The sequence below is a fragment of the Gambusia affinis genome, linkage group LG12, assembly GCF_019740435.1.
Source record: "Gambusia affinis linkage group LG12, SWU_Gaff_1.0, whole genome shotgun sequence".
Taxonomy (NCBI): Eukaryota; Metazoa; Chordata; class Actinopteri; order Cyprinodontiformes; family Poeciliidae; genus Gambusia; species Gambusia affinis.
The window spans coordinates 14,193,901-14,210,727 of record NC_057879.1 but is presented as its reverse complement, the minus strand read 5'-3'; the positions used below and the strand labels follow the sequence as shown (position 1 = coordinate 14,210,727).

Sequence of the window (16,827 nt, the reverse complement as noted above, 5' to 3'; positions counted from 1 at the left end):
TCACTATATTTTATGAAAGCAAATTTGAAAGTGTGCAGTGCAATTGTATCCCCCAAAGTCAATTTATAGAGTTACCTTTCACTGCAGTTACAGTTGCAAATCTTGAGAGTTATGTCTCTACCAGCTGTGCACATCCAGAGACAGAAATATTTGCCTGTTCTTTGCAAAATAACTCAAGTTCAGTCAGAATGAAGGAGCAGGCTCCGAGGTCAATAATTTTCTAGCTCTCAAAATATCTCTAATTTGATTTAGGACAAAAAGAACTTATACCGTATGAGTGCCACAATTGTGAGATTTTTATTAGATGAAGAAAAAACAAAAAAATCATCTTTTTTTTTAACTTTGTAAGTATATGCTGTCTTGTTTTGACTTATCACTTTTTAAATAATATTAGAGTAAATGTAAAAAAGGGTATGAGAATATTTGCAACACAGTTTGTGGAGGGGGAAAAATTAAGCATGAGAAAAGCTCTCCTAGTCATTTTAACTAGGACGCCAGGAAATTCTCTGCCTTCATCATTTCATGTGGAAACAAGAGATTTATCTTCAGAACCATATTAGGGCAGGGAACTGGTTGATTCCAGGTGAAGCTGCACTGTCATGTTTTAAATTGTACGCATCGTGTAAACACCTCTGTAATGATGAAACACTTGTAAGAAAAAAATCGGCTCAAAGATATTTTCATTCAATCATAATATGTCCTCCAGCGCAGATTCAGACTTGTTAATTTCCAGTAAGCATTTGTTCTGATTTACTGGTATTTCTCTGCAGGTTGGAAAATGCAGCCAAGTTACGCAACGTTTGTTGCAACTCAAAGATGTGGCATTTTACTGCCCTCTGGTGGCAGCATTTTGTCCTCCCGTTTAAACACTCCAGAAAAGCCAGATGGAGCTCATGTTGCACTCCTTGCTCAAGGCCATCTTGATTTAATGTGTTTATAGAGGAGACAAGATTTCTTGTCCTTCGCACCACATTTTCAGCCAGCCTGCCTTGGCTTTTAGCACCAGAAATGTCAAGCACTGCTAAATCATTAAGATAAGGAATTAATTTGCCATAGAATTGATTAGGAAAATTAAGATTTATACCCAGATCATATCTTGATCAACTTTCATTTTACAGCTCAGGTAAAGCTTGTTGCAAAACCTTTGGAGAAGCCACTAAAACACAGAAAGAATACTGCCACGTCAAATGAGATTTCTGAGTCACTCATTTTGAATGTTGCCGCACTCAATGTGATACAATTCAACTAATGATGAATGACGAAATGTAGTGGAATACATGAAAACATGAAAGTAGAGTGAATATTTAACTTAGAGACAATAATCACAAACACAGTCAAAAAAAAGCCTTCGCTGGGTTTAGTGAAAGAAAATGAAGCAAATCGTCTAAGATTTGAATAAATTTGGTGAGCAGATTCAGACCATTCCACGTTTTGAACATAATTTATGGAAAAACAATTTGATCATGTGTGGATTCATACACATATAAAAAGCAACAACATACTACTTGCTATTACTGATATCTAGTGAATTTTATGTCAACTGGCCCATTTTTGAAATCTATTTTTTGAGATGTATTGTGATTGCTTTCTCCACTGTAAATAAACAGTCCAGTTGGACCTCATTTCACATCAAAAGTAGAACAGTCTCAATGGGTTTTCAGCGATACGTCACACATGTATACCTGGAATTTTACTGAAAGAGCTCTTTTATTTATTTTCTTTATGCAATTCACATTTGGAATAGTTATTTTAAATTATAAACCTCACAAAAATAGTTTTGTCCTTTACAGTTTTTTTTTTTTCAGCAGGTTCTTATGTTAAGCAAAATAAAACCACAGACAAAACACTGACAATTCACGAGAATATTTGCATCTTCAAGTCTTTTGTTTTTCCAGAGCATGCACAAAAAAACACAAGCTCAGTGCTCTAACTTGGTATGAAACTGATATTTATCAGGGGGAAAAAAAATATTTTGAGAGACAATGTTACAGTTGTTTATGATCTAGTTGGCTTTCATTGTGTGTACACTGTTGCTACTTCAAATACACATCTTGAAGGAAATATTTACGCCATTGGCATGCACCACAAAAAGCAACATAGAGGTTTTCTCGGGAAACTGCAGTTTGCACGTTTTAATTAGCCCTCACTGAATTGATCCTGAAATTTTCATCTAAGGCAACTTTCCTTTCGAAGGAGATCAGGGGTTTAACATCTCCTGTGATCACACAGACTTATGGCTGATAAGAAGATATCACAGTGATTGGGAGCAGATGTAATCTCAGCTTTTATACTCTAATAAACCTGGTTTTGCAATGTCGTAAATAGTACGTAACGGTGAAGTGAGCTTCATGCGTTCACACAAGTCTAAACCGAGCCCCACGATAAGTTTAACAACAGATAAACGTTATCACAAGGTTTGGATGATGAAGAGAAACACAGTATTCCCAGTGTTAACTATTGTGATGACAAAAGCTACAAGAATTATGCTTCCAAAGATTTGACAATATGCATCGTTTAACACTGAGTTAATATACTGCAAAGGTCTTGTGATTAGAAATTAGTCTCTGTTGCTTTTGGACCCCTTTGACCAATAAAATCGTATGCCCCTAAAATAAGTTCAGCAATGCAGCAAATGCCAGATTTTGCCCATGTCAAGAACAGCTTCTGACCTTTCACGTGTAACTTCAGATTAAAAATGTGATCCAAGATTTCTCTCAAACCCTCTGAAATCTCCGCTGAAGGTTGAGGTCAGCAGTGACCACAGGTGCAGAGAAAAAAAATTTGTTCCTCTTCATTTCTTCATTGAAATTGTTCATAATGCCCTGGATTTAAGCAAATTTTTAAGGGAACAGCACAAAAGAGGTAGGAATTTGGAATTCCAAAAGCTTCAATTCACAAGTACGCTGATGTGTGTTCAACATTGCATGCTAACTACATGTAGCACAGAAAGAGAAATCAAAACCACACTCTTCACAAATTAATATGGCATTACGTAAACAAGAGGACACAGTCAGTCCCAGAAACCAAACTCAGAAGCGTATGTACACAACTAGAACTCTGGATGTTATAAAGGTGTTTCTGCTTTGCTAGGTGATCACTTCTTCTCGTGGCAGGTTGAGCCTCACCTCCCCACCCGCTGCTGCAGAAGCCGAATACGTTGCCGTGGCAGAAGTGCAGGAAGGGCCATTGGTCTCCATGGTGAAGAGCTTGCAAGGTCCCTGTAGGGTCACACCAGGGGCCTCTCGTTCCGGGCTGGAGGCTCTGGATGATCCAACAGAGGATGTGGGGCTCAGCTGCACGGCTGTGGTGTCCTGCAGCGTGTGCTCGCTGGTCTCTATTTCAAACGTCGCACCACCGGCCAGCCCGCCGTGTCCCATCAATCCCGCTCCCCTGCCGCCCACCTGAGAGCCTCGAGAGCTGCTCGGGGGAGGGAGACGGCTGCACACGCAGCAGGCGCCAAAGAAGGAGAAGGCCACCAGCAGCAGGACGGGTCCAATTATGATCGGAGGGTTGGCAGAAGGCACCAGTGTGCTGAAGGCGAATGCTCCCACCAGCGTGATGTTAAGTCCTGCCAACATGATGCATAGTCCACAGGCACAGCAGAGCGCCGGAGAGGGAAGGCCATGAGGACGAGACTTCTTCTTCTTGGGCTCCTTTTTAGGCACAGAGGTGCTGTTGCTTCTGTCAGTGATGACCATGTTGTTACCTCCGGGACTTCTTTTGTCTATCTTCTATCTTTATGGACACAGAACAAAAACATAAATAGACTTCAGCACTGACTATAACACATGTATTATCTGAGATCATAATACTTTAATGTAACTACTGCAGTGTCCTTCCTGGGAGTTTATTTTGTGCATTGCTGAACACCAATCATTCATTGATGTGTTGCTACAGAGGCCTGCAGAAGTATTCATACACCGTGAACATTTCCACATTATGGCAAGTCACAACCTCACACTTTGGTGTGCTTTTGTCATGAAGTGCAGGTGTGAGGTGGTGAGGCAGACGCTATGAGACCCAGGTAAGAAGATGATGGTTGTTTAATGATAAATAATAGCCCAAAAATAGTCCACAAACACAGGCAGCACGGCTGAGCTGACTCCAGGGCTCAACACCGGTAGCAACTGGTTAAACGAGTGGAAGGAGCAACAGTCTGGATAGAGAATCCCGTAGACAAGACACCAACTGAGACAAGGACCCGACAGAGACACAGAGACACAGGTGACACTAAATACATAGAAGGTAATCGGGGAATGAGACACACCTGGGAAACAGGACAACACGGAGACTCAGAGACACAGGAAACTCGAAATAAACACACAGAAAAACACGTAACATGACAGCTTTACTGCGATTGTAGGTGAAACACCATTAAGAAGTGTATGTGATTATAAAGTGGAAGGAAAATTATGCAGTATTTTCTTTCTTTTTCTTTTTTACAACTAAAGATCTTAAACATATGACATGTTTAAGATATCATGTGTCATCTGTCAATTGTCATTCAAATTCACTTAAATATTATCAGAAGTGCAGCTGCTACTTCAGGCCAGATAGGCCTTTGGTTCACATTTGCTATCAAATAATTTTCCATTTCAAATTTATCCCAGTTTGCATGTATTCAGCATGTTAGAGCATTTGTATTTATCCCATCCAAGTAAATGCTTTGAAGAACCACCTGTTGGCCTCTTGACTGCTTCTCTGAATGTTGCTCTCCTCATTAGATATTCACAGCTTTGAATATCTAAGACCTGTTTAGTGTGCATTCTAAAAAGGTCACCAGTTTTCTCTAAGAAAACTTTGAAGTGTTTGTAACTGTAGTGGAAATAAATTACACACCGATATACACATACTAACTAGGTGACTTCTGAAGGTATTTGATGGCACTATATTTTATTTAGGGGTATACTGGAAGAAGAAGAAAAATACAAAGAAATGTCAGAATGAAAAATGTTGAATTTTCATTCATCTGTAAAAAATTTAATAAAATAAAAATTGAGAATCCTTTTTCAGGTTTTTTCCCTCTTCACAACTACATGGTAGATTGATTTAGCCCATCACAAACTCAGTAAAAGACATTGAAGTGGGTTTTTTTGTTGTGATGTTCAAGGAGTCTGATCATTTTTGTGAAGTACTATACTTTATATTTTGAAAACAAAGAGAAGCCATAAACACACATATAGTAAAAAAATATATATATTGTAATTCAAGAGATGCAATCAGGAAACAGTGACCACTGTGTATTTCATATCGGTGAAATGCACACCGATATGAAATACATCCAAAGCCTGACATCCAAAGCCCGCATTACATAATCTGAAAGAATGCCTTGAAATGCAATCCTGAAATTGGTTCATGAAATCATGAACCAAACTCCAAGATACTCTCAGCAAAAATCTAGTTTTAAATATCAATTCTACAATTTAGTTGATGGATTTCAAAAATTAATTGAGATAGACAAACAGCAAATGTGTTGAAGTAAATAATAGCATGTAATTGTTAAATTCTTACAAAAAAAAAAAAAAACATGCTTTCCTGTCTTAACAACTGAGGATGTCTGACAAGCGTTGACGTCTATTTGCTCTGGATCAGAGAACTTAAATATTATCAGAAGTGTAGCTGCTACTTCAGGCCAGAAAGGCCTTTGGTACACATTTGCTATCAAATAATTTTCCATTTCAAATTTATTCCAGTTTGCATGTATTCAGCATGTTAGAGAAAAGAAGAGTATGCCGTCTTTCATATCTTGTGCAAGTGTAAATTGGATTTTGTCAGAATGTATGTCCCAAGCATTACGATATGCTGATTCTATGTAAAAATAAACAAATCTGAATCAATCCTTACCCATTACGTCGACCCAGCAAAGGTGCTTCCATTGTTACTCCATTAGATTTTCACGGTCATTCCCCGTTTCATAGTCGCATGTAATTACTGACACGCTAAAAAAGATGCATCGACAACAAACGGATATTGTGCATCCTGCTTTCATTGCTTTTTCTGTTCCCCCTTTTTAACCCCGAGCTGCACAAGTCATGAGAGGAATTCAATCAGTGGCACAGGAAACATCAGACAAAGCTGTGGGCTGTCTAATCCGGCAGGAGACAGAAGATCATTTAGGTGAGACGGCAATTCTTTAGAGCTCACTCGCTGCTCCAGATGTGGACCGGAGGAGAGACGCTTGTAGCGCCTCACAAGTCACATAAATGGCGGATCCACACAGTGTGTCCGAAGCATCTTCCTATCTGACAGGGTTAAGGATTCATGTTTCCTTAATTCATATCTGCTGAGTGCCGCGCAGAGCTTATGCCCTCCTCTGTGGACCGCTGGATGCGATGAGCTGGTCTCCACGTCAGCGATCCATCCATCAGTGGGTCGTTGTATGGCAAGCTGATTTACCACATAATTAGAAAAAAAACTAACTTACTTTTCTTGTCAAACCCAATGTTTAAGAATCTAGAATAGCTTTGTTGTTGTCATTAGTTAATATTTATGCTGCATCAAATTTCATTCATTTCAACAATGAAGAACTTAAATTTTCACCTCTTAATATTGGCAGGCATTAAAATGGCAATGGCAAATTTGTAAGCTGATTGTTCAGGATTTTTGAAGACTTTCTGTGAAAAGCTTTTACCATTAAATACTTTTTTTTTTTTTTTTTTTTTTACACATATTTAAGTTAATAGCTATTCCAAAAAAGTCAAGACTGAGGTCAACAATCTCAAAACAACACCAGAAAGTCAAGAAATCATATTAAGTTTTGTGAGAGTGAGAGTTTATGCAGTGCAAAGATCTTGTCACATGTGCAATCATTAATTAGATGGCAGCCAATGATTATTTACATGGAAATGGAGACTGGAGTCTTTGCACCACCAGTGACCTTCCTGTGTGAAACAAGTACTGAAAATAAAACAGACATCTCAGGTTTGAGGAGCTATCAATTTAAAAAGCAAAGCACTACAGAAATCAATAAAATAATGATTATTTAAACCATTCTAATTGTATGTTTTGTGACTATTATCCAGCTTTTACTTTTTTTACCTTTTGCTGGAGGTCTAAAATATTTGTTGTTTGCCTGTTTGCATGCTTACTCTGATGTGGAAATTTGATCTCTAAAGATATAAAATATGTGTTTTTATTTTACATCTCCAAAATTAAACCCACTAGTAACAGTGGGATTAAACTTATCTGAAGTGTGTTGCTTATAAACTGTTACTTTTTTAAGGTCAGTTGCAAAATGTTTAGCTTAAGACCAAACAATGTTTTTTGGGACCAAACAATGTTTTTTGGAGCTGACAGTCTAAACAAAAATGGGATAATTGACATTCTTCGTCAAAGACTTGAGGCATCTAATATGTACAAAAGAAAGAGTACATCTTTGAGTATTTAAACTTTTTGAAAAGCTGAAATACATAGATTTTTAGCAAATAAATATTAAAAAAGGTTTTGTTTCTTTGACAGCTAAGTCCCAGAAACCTATCAGTTGATAGATCCCATTTACAAAAAGAATGATATAATTAATATAAGGTTCTCTAAGTGAATAACATGAACAACCACAAGCCTTCATTTCAATATCCATTTAATTAAACCTGGCAGTGATTTAAAGAGTCATAAGATATTCTCTTAAAGCACTATGTGATTTTTGTTATCAGATATTTTTTTACACAAGAGAAATCCATTAAGAATGAGAAAGAGAGAGACCCATTAATCTGGTTTTATACAAAACAAAGAAAAGGTTTATTTAAAACAAGTAGATCTCTTCTTATGGGCTTTAAACAGAATCTAATTTTAAAAACTCCTGAACTAGCCAGAGGATTATTAAATCATAGATGACTTTCCGTACCTCACTCAGCGTGAAGTGGGGCTGAATGAAGATGAAGATTGTTGAAGCCTGTTCTTGTCAGCTTGCCTTTATTCTATGTGTGTCTAATATGCTTGGTTTTGCTCTTGCACATGAAATTTAAATCTCTTTTTAGATTTTCTTGAAACGGGAATGTGATGAAATGAGCAATAAAACAGCTGCTGCTGCTCAAAGACCAGCTTACACAAATGGAGGAGGAAAACTAGGTGAGATGCTTTCCTGTGGATTTTGAGATGACATTTAAAACAAATTTAAATTTGAAAAGTATTTATTGCAAGAGCATCAGTACAGGCTAGCTTCAATCAGAGGTTAATCACTTGGAGAATCCCAATGATTATCAAGAGATGTTTCATATGAATGTCATACACAGAAAAAGGATTGAACATGATGTGGAGTTAAATCAAATTTATTAATAACTAATTCAATTTTTATATAAACCTAAAGGTATGCTTTAGTCCAGACAATCTCAAATTACTGAAAGTAAAATTACAATGAAAAAAATAAAACAAAGAAAAGTTACTTTAACCTGATTAAATGCTTTGTACTTCAAGGGGTGTGTTTCGGTGTACTTTAGTAATCACCATACAATACTACACTGACATGCTTTTCAATTGATTGAACAAAGCACTGAATACTGTAATTTTCTTCACATGCACATTCATGGTTGCCCTCGGTGACGCAGAAGGATTGTATGGTGAGGCATTTCTGTTTGAAGTCTGACAATAAAGCTGCTGGCAGCCATTAAGGCACTGCTGAGTCCTCAGGTACCTGTTGGTTAAGCTTTATCAGCACGACTCTGCATCATTCATCCTCACAGCACGTTACATTTTATTGTGAGACTGCAGCCTTCCTACCATCACCACCTTCCAAGCAACAGCTGTTCTCCCTGCGCCGTCCTGAATATGTTCATTATGTTGCACGGTGGGGAGCAGGTCACCGTGTGAACATAATACATGTCACTGTTTGTGGCAAAACACAAATCTGCTTTGCCTTCATGAGGAACTAACCTTCAATTTAATTCTACTCTTAATATCACACAAGCCCCTCTAAATGAGCTTCACCTCCATCGCTGGTTTCAAAATTTAACTTTAACAAATCTAAAATATATATATATATTATGGATTTAGTTTGGGTAGGTTTATTAGACCACATAATTTATATAAAAAGAGGGAACAGTAATCTGCAGTTAAGCTTTAACAATAGTTGTACAAAGAATACTGCTGCCGGGGAGAGTTGATGGTGGAGTCATGTGACACGATGACATCACGGAAGGTCTTGAGCAGTGGGTGACTGTTTCATTTTCTGTCTCGATAAGACATCTGGCATGTCTGAAGAAGTCCTGCAACAGACCAACGCATGAGTCATGCTGGCAATGAAGGCTATGTGGTAGGTGTCAGTGTGTGACAGAACTGAAAAAGATAAAAAGAGAGAGAGAAAAAAGACACATAAAGACAAACATATCAGAAGAAGATTGGGTTGGATGAATCTGTTCTACACATGTTCATTACTTTTCAGTGGACTTGTTGATATTCAGAGAACTGTAAAATGATTGAGGATTGGTATATGGCACCTATGTGTTTCACTCAGTCAGGTTTCATTTTAATATAGCTAGTTCAGCTTTTTTCTCTTAAAATGTTAAAGACTGGGCTTATTATTTATAAGTAAACAATTGACATTGGAACACATATGTCCTCAATGTAAAACAAACACATTGTTAAGAACATCTATCCAGAGTCTCCTAACAAATACTTATTTTTCAATGTACTCTTGCCTTAATTTTCACCCCCAAACACTTACATGTCAGTTAATGGGTCCATCAGGACACCGGTGTCCTCGTGGCATTTAAAGGGTTAAAAACGTCTTTTGCAACAACCCAATTTTATTAACTAAAATTAACAGCATCTTAAGCTTTAAAGAAAGTCTACAGATGTTTTGGTCTGTCTACAGGTATTTGTGTGATGTGCAAAGAACATGTTTCTTTAACAGATCTCTATATACATTCAACAGCTATTTTATGAGGAACATCTGTCCAAGTGCTTGTTAGCAAAAATAGCAAATCAGCCAGTCGCCTGGCAGCAACTTGCTGCGCTAAAACATCCAGATGTTTTGAAGAAAACTTTCTGAAGTTCAAACTGTGCATCAGAAGGAAGAAGAAATTTGATTTTAGTGACTTTGAATGTATTTGCTCTCCCAGCAATTCTGAACGTTGCTTGGAGACTGAGTATTTCAAAGCCTGCTGATCAACCGCAAGCAAAACCATTTCTCCAAATTTCTGAGAACAAAATATTAGGAAGATGTACCTAATAAAGTGGCCAGTACAAGTATGTCTACTTTATATTCAATTCAGTTAATTTTATTTCTATTTTAAGTTTGTACCCCTCCTCTGGATTGGGCTCAGCAGCTGGTCCTCCCTCCACGAAGGTTCCCATTCGACTCTTTGAGCGCTCCAGTTGGAGTTGACTCTGAGTGCCTAACAGGACCACAGGAGAGCAGACAGAACACAATGCAGTAATGAGTTTAGTATCACATACTGCTACAGCTGAATTGCACCACAGATTATTTTACAGTATATGTACAAATTTTACCTTTACAAATCAGGTAAAATTCTGGCAACCACAGAATTTTACCATATAAATAAGGATTTTACCCTATTTAAATGGTAAAATCCATTTAATTATGGATAAATACTGTATTTATGCAGTAAAATTCTGGCAACCACAGCTGCCGGTATTTTACCATAAATTAGAAATGTCTCTTTTTACAGTGTAACCCGAGATTTGTGGAGTGTTTATGTTTCCGCTTGAGTCTTCTAGTTATGCACTGGATTTCTACGGCTTCCCCAAAGTTACCATGGACCTCTTTGCTTCACAACTCTGTTTTTTCCACTCCTGAGGCCTTTGTAGAACAGCTGCATTTTTGTGAGATTAAATTGAACACTGGCTGACTCTGATTAGGGAAATTATGAAGGCAGTGGATTGCACTGGAGATTATTTAAGAACCTGGAGTAAAACAATGCATGTCACATTTTTCGCATTTAAATCATTTATTGTTTTTTGTCTACTTTATGTGTATCTCCTATTTTGTGTTTGTCTGTTGCAAAACTTAAAATATATCAAAGTTTGTAGCTGGAAAAATGTGAAAAAGTTCTAAATATGTACTTCTTAGCTTTCCAACGTATTTGCAGATATCAAAATGAATAATAAATGCACGTGAACTAAGATCCGTGGAGTTTCAGCTGCCTCCACTCTGTTTCCACTCACCCTCTCGTCTCAGTGTCTCAGCTGGTTGATCAGCATTAGCCACAGTGGGGTGAACTCTGAAGTTTCCTGGGAGGATAAAAAGGTAGAATAATATTAAGACGGAGAAAAACTGTTGTGTGTTTTAATAAGTGAGAAATTCGATCTGTGTATGGTTTCAAAAAACTTACCAAAAGATGGCAGGATGTTGTTGATATTCAGCCAAGCTTTTATGAAGGGGTAGATTGAAATGAGCAAGCCTGCAAAGCAGAAAGTGGAAATGATGTTTTTGATGAATGGTCTGAAATTGCTTTATAATTTGCATGTTGTAACTAGTTAATTTACTTTAAGATGTAACCTAATTGCTTTTGATGCCTGGAAGATAGAAGAAAGTCTGAAAAATAGAAGATGGTTTATTTCACTTTGACACAGAAGATTGGAAATTTTCCGTTATATATCAATCCCCAAAGTGTAAGTTTTCCCAGTATGATCCTTACAACCGATACAACTTGAGATGCTTCTTCTAGTTCAGATCAAAGTGCAAAGTGGCATCTGAAACGCAGGGTTTTGACACTTTTCTGTAGTCCTGCGCTCCCAATCAGCACCTTTATTGATTTTCCTTATCAATCTACAGAGCTCGCATTACAGCCTGCCAGCTCCTGAGGGTGGCTGTGATGCATGTCTGCGCTTAAAATGTCATAAAACTGCAGAAGGAGTGAAAACAATCTGCAGAGAACACTCTGTTCATACTCATTAGTCAGCCTGTGTGTCGGAGGCGGCATCGAGCCACACAAGCCCCAAAAAACACAAAATTAGGACGTCTGCTGCTCAGTTGCACAAAATTCAGCGAGAGTGAAAGTATCGGTCACGCTGTGGTGCACAGATTTTATCTGAGAATGCAGGTAGCTGCACGTTAGCAAGACAAATGAATTATTAAAACCTGATCAGCTCCTCAGTGAGAATGAATTTCTCATTAACTATACATACACATGCTGATGTTGTCTTCCACAGATCACAAGCGCTGCCCTTTCCTCTTTCTCTCCAGTAAACCAGTCCAGACACGCTTTTATCAGAGCAGCTCCTCCTGCTATCAGCTGGTTCTGGTTACAGTCTTGTATCAAGTGAACATTGGATGGAAGAAGTCGCTAGTCGCAGACCTTAACATTTTACCTTTACATGAATTCAGTTACTGTCCTGCCATCGTATATGTAAAGAATCCCCAGGCGTAATTCAATCTTAGAATAGAGCTGTGCTGTAAAGGAGAGATGGAGATAGTTCTTGGAGATCATCAGCATCAAGAAGACCAAAGAACACAGCAGACACATCAAAGATAATATTATGGAAAAGTTGAAAACAAAATGTTATGAAACAAAATTGCACCTTTGAACATTTAAAGAAAAGAAAAAAACACTATTGGTGAAGAATCCATAAGAAGGCTTTTATGGCTGATGTCAAGTATGTAGAGGAAACATTTTGGTCAGATAAGACAATAGCTTGCCTCATGTCTCTAGTGACTCTGGTCTACAAGTAAAACCTAACATCACTGGTCACCATGAACAAAACATTCTCATGATGAAACATGGTAGTGGCATAACAATGCTGTGGAGATGTTTTGTTTTTTGGGGGTTTTTTAACAGGGAAATGGAAGCTTGTCAGAGTTTCATGGAAGGATGGATGGAGCTAAATACGAGGTAACCCTGGAAGTAGAGGCATCAAAAGAATCGAAACTGAGGTAGAGGTTAACTTTTAAGTGAGATGATTACCATGAACATACAGACAGAGTTTAGATATTTTTTAAAAAGCAGTTTCATATGTTTCAATGACTGAAGCCTTAACAGGATTCATCCAGTCAGACAGAGGTTGGGCTATTTTACAAAAGAAAATGAACAAAAATGCTACATCTTAAATGTGTTAAGAAAGTAAAAAACATATCCTAAAAATTTGCAGCTGTAACAAAAGGTAGCTCTACAAAATCTTTTCCTCTGGAGGCTGAAGGAGATACTTTTCAGGTTTTTATCTTTTTAAAGGAAATCCTATTGTGGGAAACTACAAGGTCTCCTGTGTTCAGTTATTTAGTAGACACCAGTCATTTTAAAACAAACAAAACAATTAATGTCAGAGTGATGCAAAGCTCAAAAATGTTCAGCTAATTATTTTTAAAAGTTAGAAAATCCTTTTATCTTGTCTTATTTAGAACTGTCTAAATAGTATTGCAACATCTGCAAAAGATAATCTGAAAAGGAAATAACCAAACCAAAGTATTTCTCATCCAGAGTTACAGACTCTCACCGAGGCCTCCGGCTCCCAGGAAAATTCCTCCTACAGCATCAGCATCACATTCCCTGGACACCCCGATGATGATGCAGCCGGCAACAATGCCAAACAGGGCTGAGCCCACTCGTAGCCCATGGTACTGCCCGATGCTAACAGGGTTCATTCAGCAGGTGGAGGTCCCCCACCTGCCACACTCACCCACACAGTCTTTTACAGCCCAGGTAATAACTGGGGAACCAAAATCTGCCTCAGCTCAGGCTCTGACTTCCACCAACAGCCACGCCCATACTGGTGCATCGCTCTCTCTGACACAGAAACACTTTCCCTGGCTTAGACTGTCCTCTGTTTCGTAAGGGATCTCATGAATCTTTAAAGTGGAGATCTGGTTTCTATTGCAGCTGGAAATTAGAACAGTTGAAGAAGCCCTGACTTGTATGACAGGGAATTCTGCCTTAAATCTGATCACAATCCTCGACCAGAGCATCCGGTATCATGAGCTCTGTTTGTGGAAAAAAAACAGGGAGGGAGGAGCAGGAGGCAAAGAGAAAAGGCAACAATTAGTTAGTGAGCCTATGTGTGACTTCTATGAGTTGCTTGTGAGCTTGAAGGGAATGTGTAATGAAAGGTTCAGAATCCTCTGTGGCGGGGCCGAGGCCATCCACAAAGGCATGCAGTTGCCATAGGAATAGCATATCCATGGCAACACAGGAAAGAGGAGGGTAAGCATAAGCAGGATTATCACTTGTTGAACAAGGAAACAAATTAACTTATAGTATTCTGTGGAGGAGAAACAGCCACACATTTCCTCCTCAGGTCAATTTTTTCTGTCTTTGTTCAGATGCCAGGATTCATCATAAATTAATGTGACTAATATGAAAAGTATGTGTGTGTGCGTGTGCGTGTGTGTGTGTGTGTAGAATACTCACACAGGCACCTCATGGCATCTCATTATCATCTCAGCCTTTATCATTTGTGACACTTTAAAAATGAGCTTACATGTTCACCTCTTCTGTTTACTAGGGTTTGATTCAAACTTGCTACAAAACAGTGTAGGGATAATGTGTTTGTTTGTTTTTTTTTTTTTTTTTTTTTTTTTTTTTTTTGCTTTTTGCTTCAGTCCCAGGCTAAACGCATGGGAATAATTTGTTTTATGAAATGTTTCCTGTTTCTTATGAAGACTGTGCTTAGATGATAATGAAAACAAATGTTTGGTTTATCTTTTAAATCGTAACCCTATATGCTATCACAATTATGGAATACCAAACCCAAGTGTAGTTACAGAAACAAGTAACTACACTCCTGTAGCTACAGAAACAAGTAACTACACTCCTGTAGCTACATGCTCAAAAATCCATTAATTAATATGTGGAAAACTAATTCGAAACAGTTCACATTCAAAGCTTCCTTTTCAGAGACAAAAACACCTGCGTTGGCCGGGAATCGAACCCGGGTCAACTGCTTGGAAGGCAGCTATGCTAACCACTATACCACCAACGCCACGGATATTCGATAAATGACCTACAGTGGACTTAGTGGATTTACAAATTTGGTCTTATTTTCTATTTTCTTCAAGCAGTGTCACTGAGCCCCTATGTCAGTAAGTGCTGTTTCATTCCTTTTTTCTGTTTAAGCTAGTCGACTGCCGCGATTGTTACACATACTGCGAGAATCACAATGCTGTCTTGTATTTCTAGTGTTAGCACTGTAAAAACGATTTCCATGGTGGCGGACTAGACTTTTAAGCGAGGGGCGGCCGGAGAGTATGGGCCTAAAACAATCTTATAATTCACAAATGCACAGATCAAAATTGGTACAGATTGATTGCGACAGACTGGCGACCTGTCCAGGGTGTACCCCGCCTCTCGCCCGGGACGCAGCTGGAGTTAGGGACGAAGGGTGTATAGAAAATGGATGGTTGGATGGGTACAGATTGAAAATAAATTACCATTGATTATCCACCATCCTGACTGAGCCTAAACTATTTTGCTGAGAAAACTAATATGGTAATTTTAGTGTCCAAATGTACAAAGCTAATAGACAAACGCAAAAAATATCCTCTTGTCATATTAAGTTAGGTTAAGCTACAAATATTGATGAATTGCACTTTGGATGACATCAACACTTTAAAAGAAATATTTGGCCCGTACGGGGATCGAACCCGCGACCTTGGCGTTATTAGCACCACGCTCTAACCAACTGAGCTAACCGGCCATATAGTTCAAATAGCGCACGTTTCCAAAACTGAATGTCGTAAAAATGAAACTGGTGGTCCGTGACGTGAACATTTCAGGTGGCGGTTTTAATGGGCTGGATTGCTTATCTGGGAGGCACCGAGAGTTTTTTTTTCTTTTTTTTACACATCAGCATCACATTGGGGCACAGCAAGTAACGCTGTTTGGCCGCCTGCGACATTTCATTGGCGCTGTTTCTCCCCCTTCAATAACCATCAAAGTGCATTTTGAGTGGCAGAGAGCGACACATCGACGTAAAGAGAAGTCAAAACGGTGGATGCCAATGAACCATTACGTATATCTCTTATACCAAGATTTCAGTATTTTCTATGCACTGACTTCGTCGACAGACCTCGTGGCGCAACGGTAGCGCGTCTGACTCCAGATCAGAAGGTTGCGTGTTCAAATCACGTCGGGGTCAATTCTTATTTTAAAGCCAATTGCAAATACAGTTGTTTAACGCTTTATTCGTCCTATCTGCAATGCCAGAATCATAGTACAGGGAGTAAGACAATAAGTATAAGTATAGAAACACCATGTTACGCTTAAAAGTTAATGACAAAAAAATAGGTGAAAAATAAAATGTTAGGAAAAATGGCAATTGCAGAATTTACAACACGTGCTGCTGAAAATCAACCAATAGAAAATTGTTGTTACAGGTCGGAACAACAACAGAGAGCGCATACTGCGTTAGTACTGTCACGTTTTGACATTCGTCGGGGGCAGTACTAGTCTACCATCAACAGTGCAAAAAGAACGATTTTCAAAAAGAAGAAGAAAAAGAGGGCTCGTCCGGGATTTGAACCCGGGACCTCTCGCACCCTAAGCGAGAATCATACCCCTAGACCAACGAGCCAGGATGTTGCAATCAAATATCACAACACAACTTTTGATAAAGGATGTAGTTGGATTATGTTTTGTTTTTTTTTTGTATGTTTGTTGTGAGAATACTTTATCACAAAGACGTGGTACTTCTGTCTGTTATGGTCTCTGTTTCACCATTCGGTTCTAACAGTCCATAAAAGGGAAGACGTAGATTATTAAGTTTGATCACATCTAAGTTCATAGAAAACAAAGCTACATGCAAGGAACTTGCCTCACAGATAATTAGAAAACTCTTACAAAACGTGTTGAATTACCTAGAAAATAGGAAAATTAAAACTCTCAGCTGTGATCACTTGTGTAACACGTAACTTATTTTGCTTGGAGCTTCACTTTATACTATCAG

General features: G+C 38.4%; 2 protein-coding genes and 3 non-coding genes across 6 annotated transcripts; 1 reads left to right on the top strand and 4 right to left on the bottom strand.

Annotated features, from left to right (window-relative positions):
- Positions 1 to 1,188: 1,188 nt before the first annotated feature.
- tmem275a (transmembrane protein 275a) lies at positions 1,189 to 6,366 on the bottom strand. Its single transcript, XM_044133781.1, has 2 exons — positions 5,845 to 6,366; positions 1,189 to 3,735 (listed from the first exon to the last, which is right to left on the bottom strand). The coding sequence occupies exon 2, from the start codon at positions 3,696 to 3,698 to the stop codon at positions 3,087 to 3,089; it is 612 nt and encodes a 203-aa protein (XP_043989716.1). The 5' UTR covers positions 3,699 to 3,735; positions 5,845 to 6,366; the 3' UTR covers positions 1,189 to 3,086.
- A 1,753-nt stretch (positions 6,367 to 8,119) lies between these two features.
- On the bottom strand, positions 8,120 to 13,742 carry kncn (kinocilin). 2 transcript variants are annotated; one of them, XM_044133778.1, is made up of 5 exons: positions 13,384 to 13,742; positions 11,286 to 11,354; positions 11,119 to 11,184; positions 10,235 to 10,328; positions 8,120 to 9,267 (listed from the first exon to the last, which is right to left on the bottom strand). In XM_044133778.1, exons 1-5 carry the CDS (start codon positions 13,529 to 13,531, stop codon positions 9,252 to 9,254), a joined length of 393 nt encoding a protein of 130 aa, XP_043989713.1. In that variant the 5' UTR covers positions 13,532 to 13,742; the 3' UTR covers positions 8,120 to 9,251. The 2 variants fall into 2 exon arrangements, with proteins under 2 accessions (XP_043989713.1, XP_043989712.1); XM_044133777.1 differs by having other exon boundaries at positions 8,120 to 9,197.
- A 1,051-nt stretch (positions 13,743 to 14,793) lies between these two features.
- Positions 14,794 to 14,865, bottom strand: trnag-ucc. The gene has a single exon. It is a non-coding gene; the product is annotated as a tRNA-Gly (tRNA).
- A 1,083-nt stretch (positions 14,866 to 15,948) lies between these two features.
- Positions 15,949 to 16,020, top strand: trnaw-cca. Its single transcript has one exon. It is a non-coding gene; the product is annotated as a tRNA-Trp (tRNA).
- Positions 16,021 to 16,383: 363 nt separating this feature from the next.
- trnap-agg lies at positions 16,384 to 16,455 on the bottom strand. The gene has a single exon. It is a non-coding gene; the product is annotated as a tRNA-Pro (tRNA).
- Between the last annotated feature and the right edge of the window lie 372 nt (positions 16,456 to 16,827).

Bases quoted from the DNA above. Each gene is read 5' to 3' on its own strand.
- tmem275a (XM_044133781.1), bottom strand. From the start codon at position 3,698: ATGGTCATCACTGACAGAAGCAACAGCACCTCTGTGCCTAAAAAGGAG.
- kncn (XM_044133777.1), bottom strand. From the start codon at position 13,531: ATGAACCCTGTTAGCATCGGGCAGTACCATGGGCTACGAGTGGGCTCA. The intron at 11,185-11,285 runs GTAAGTTTTTTG...TTATCCTCCCAG, and splicing joins CAACATCCTGCCATCTTTTG to GAAACTTCAGAGTTCACCCC. The intron at 10,329-11,118 runs GTGAGTGGAAAC...TGGTCCTGTTAG, and splicing joins TGAGACACTGAGACGAGAGG to GCACTCAGAGTCAACTCCAA.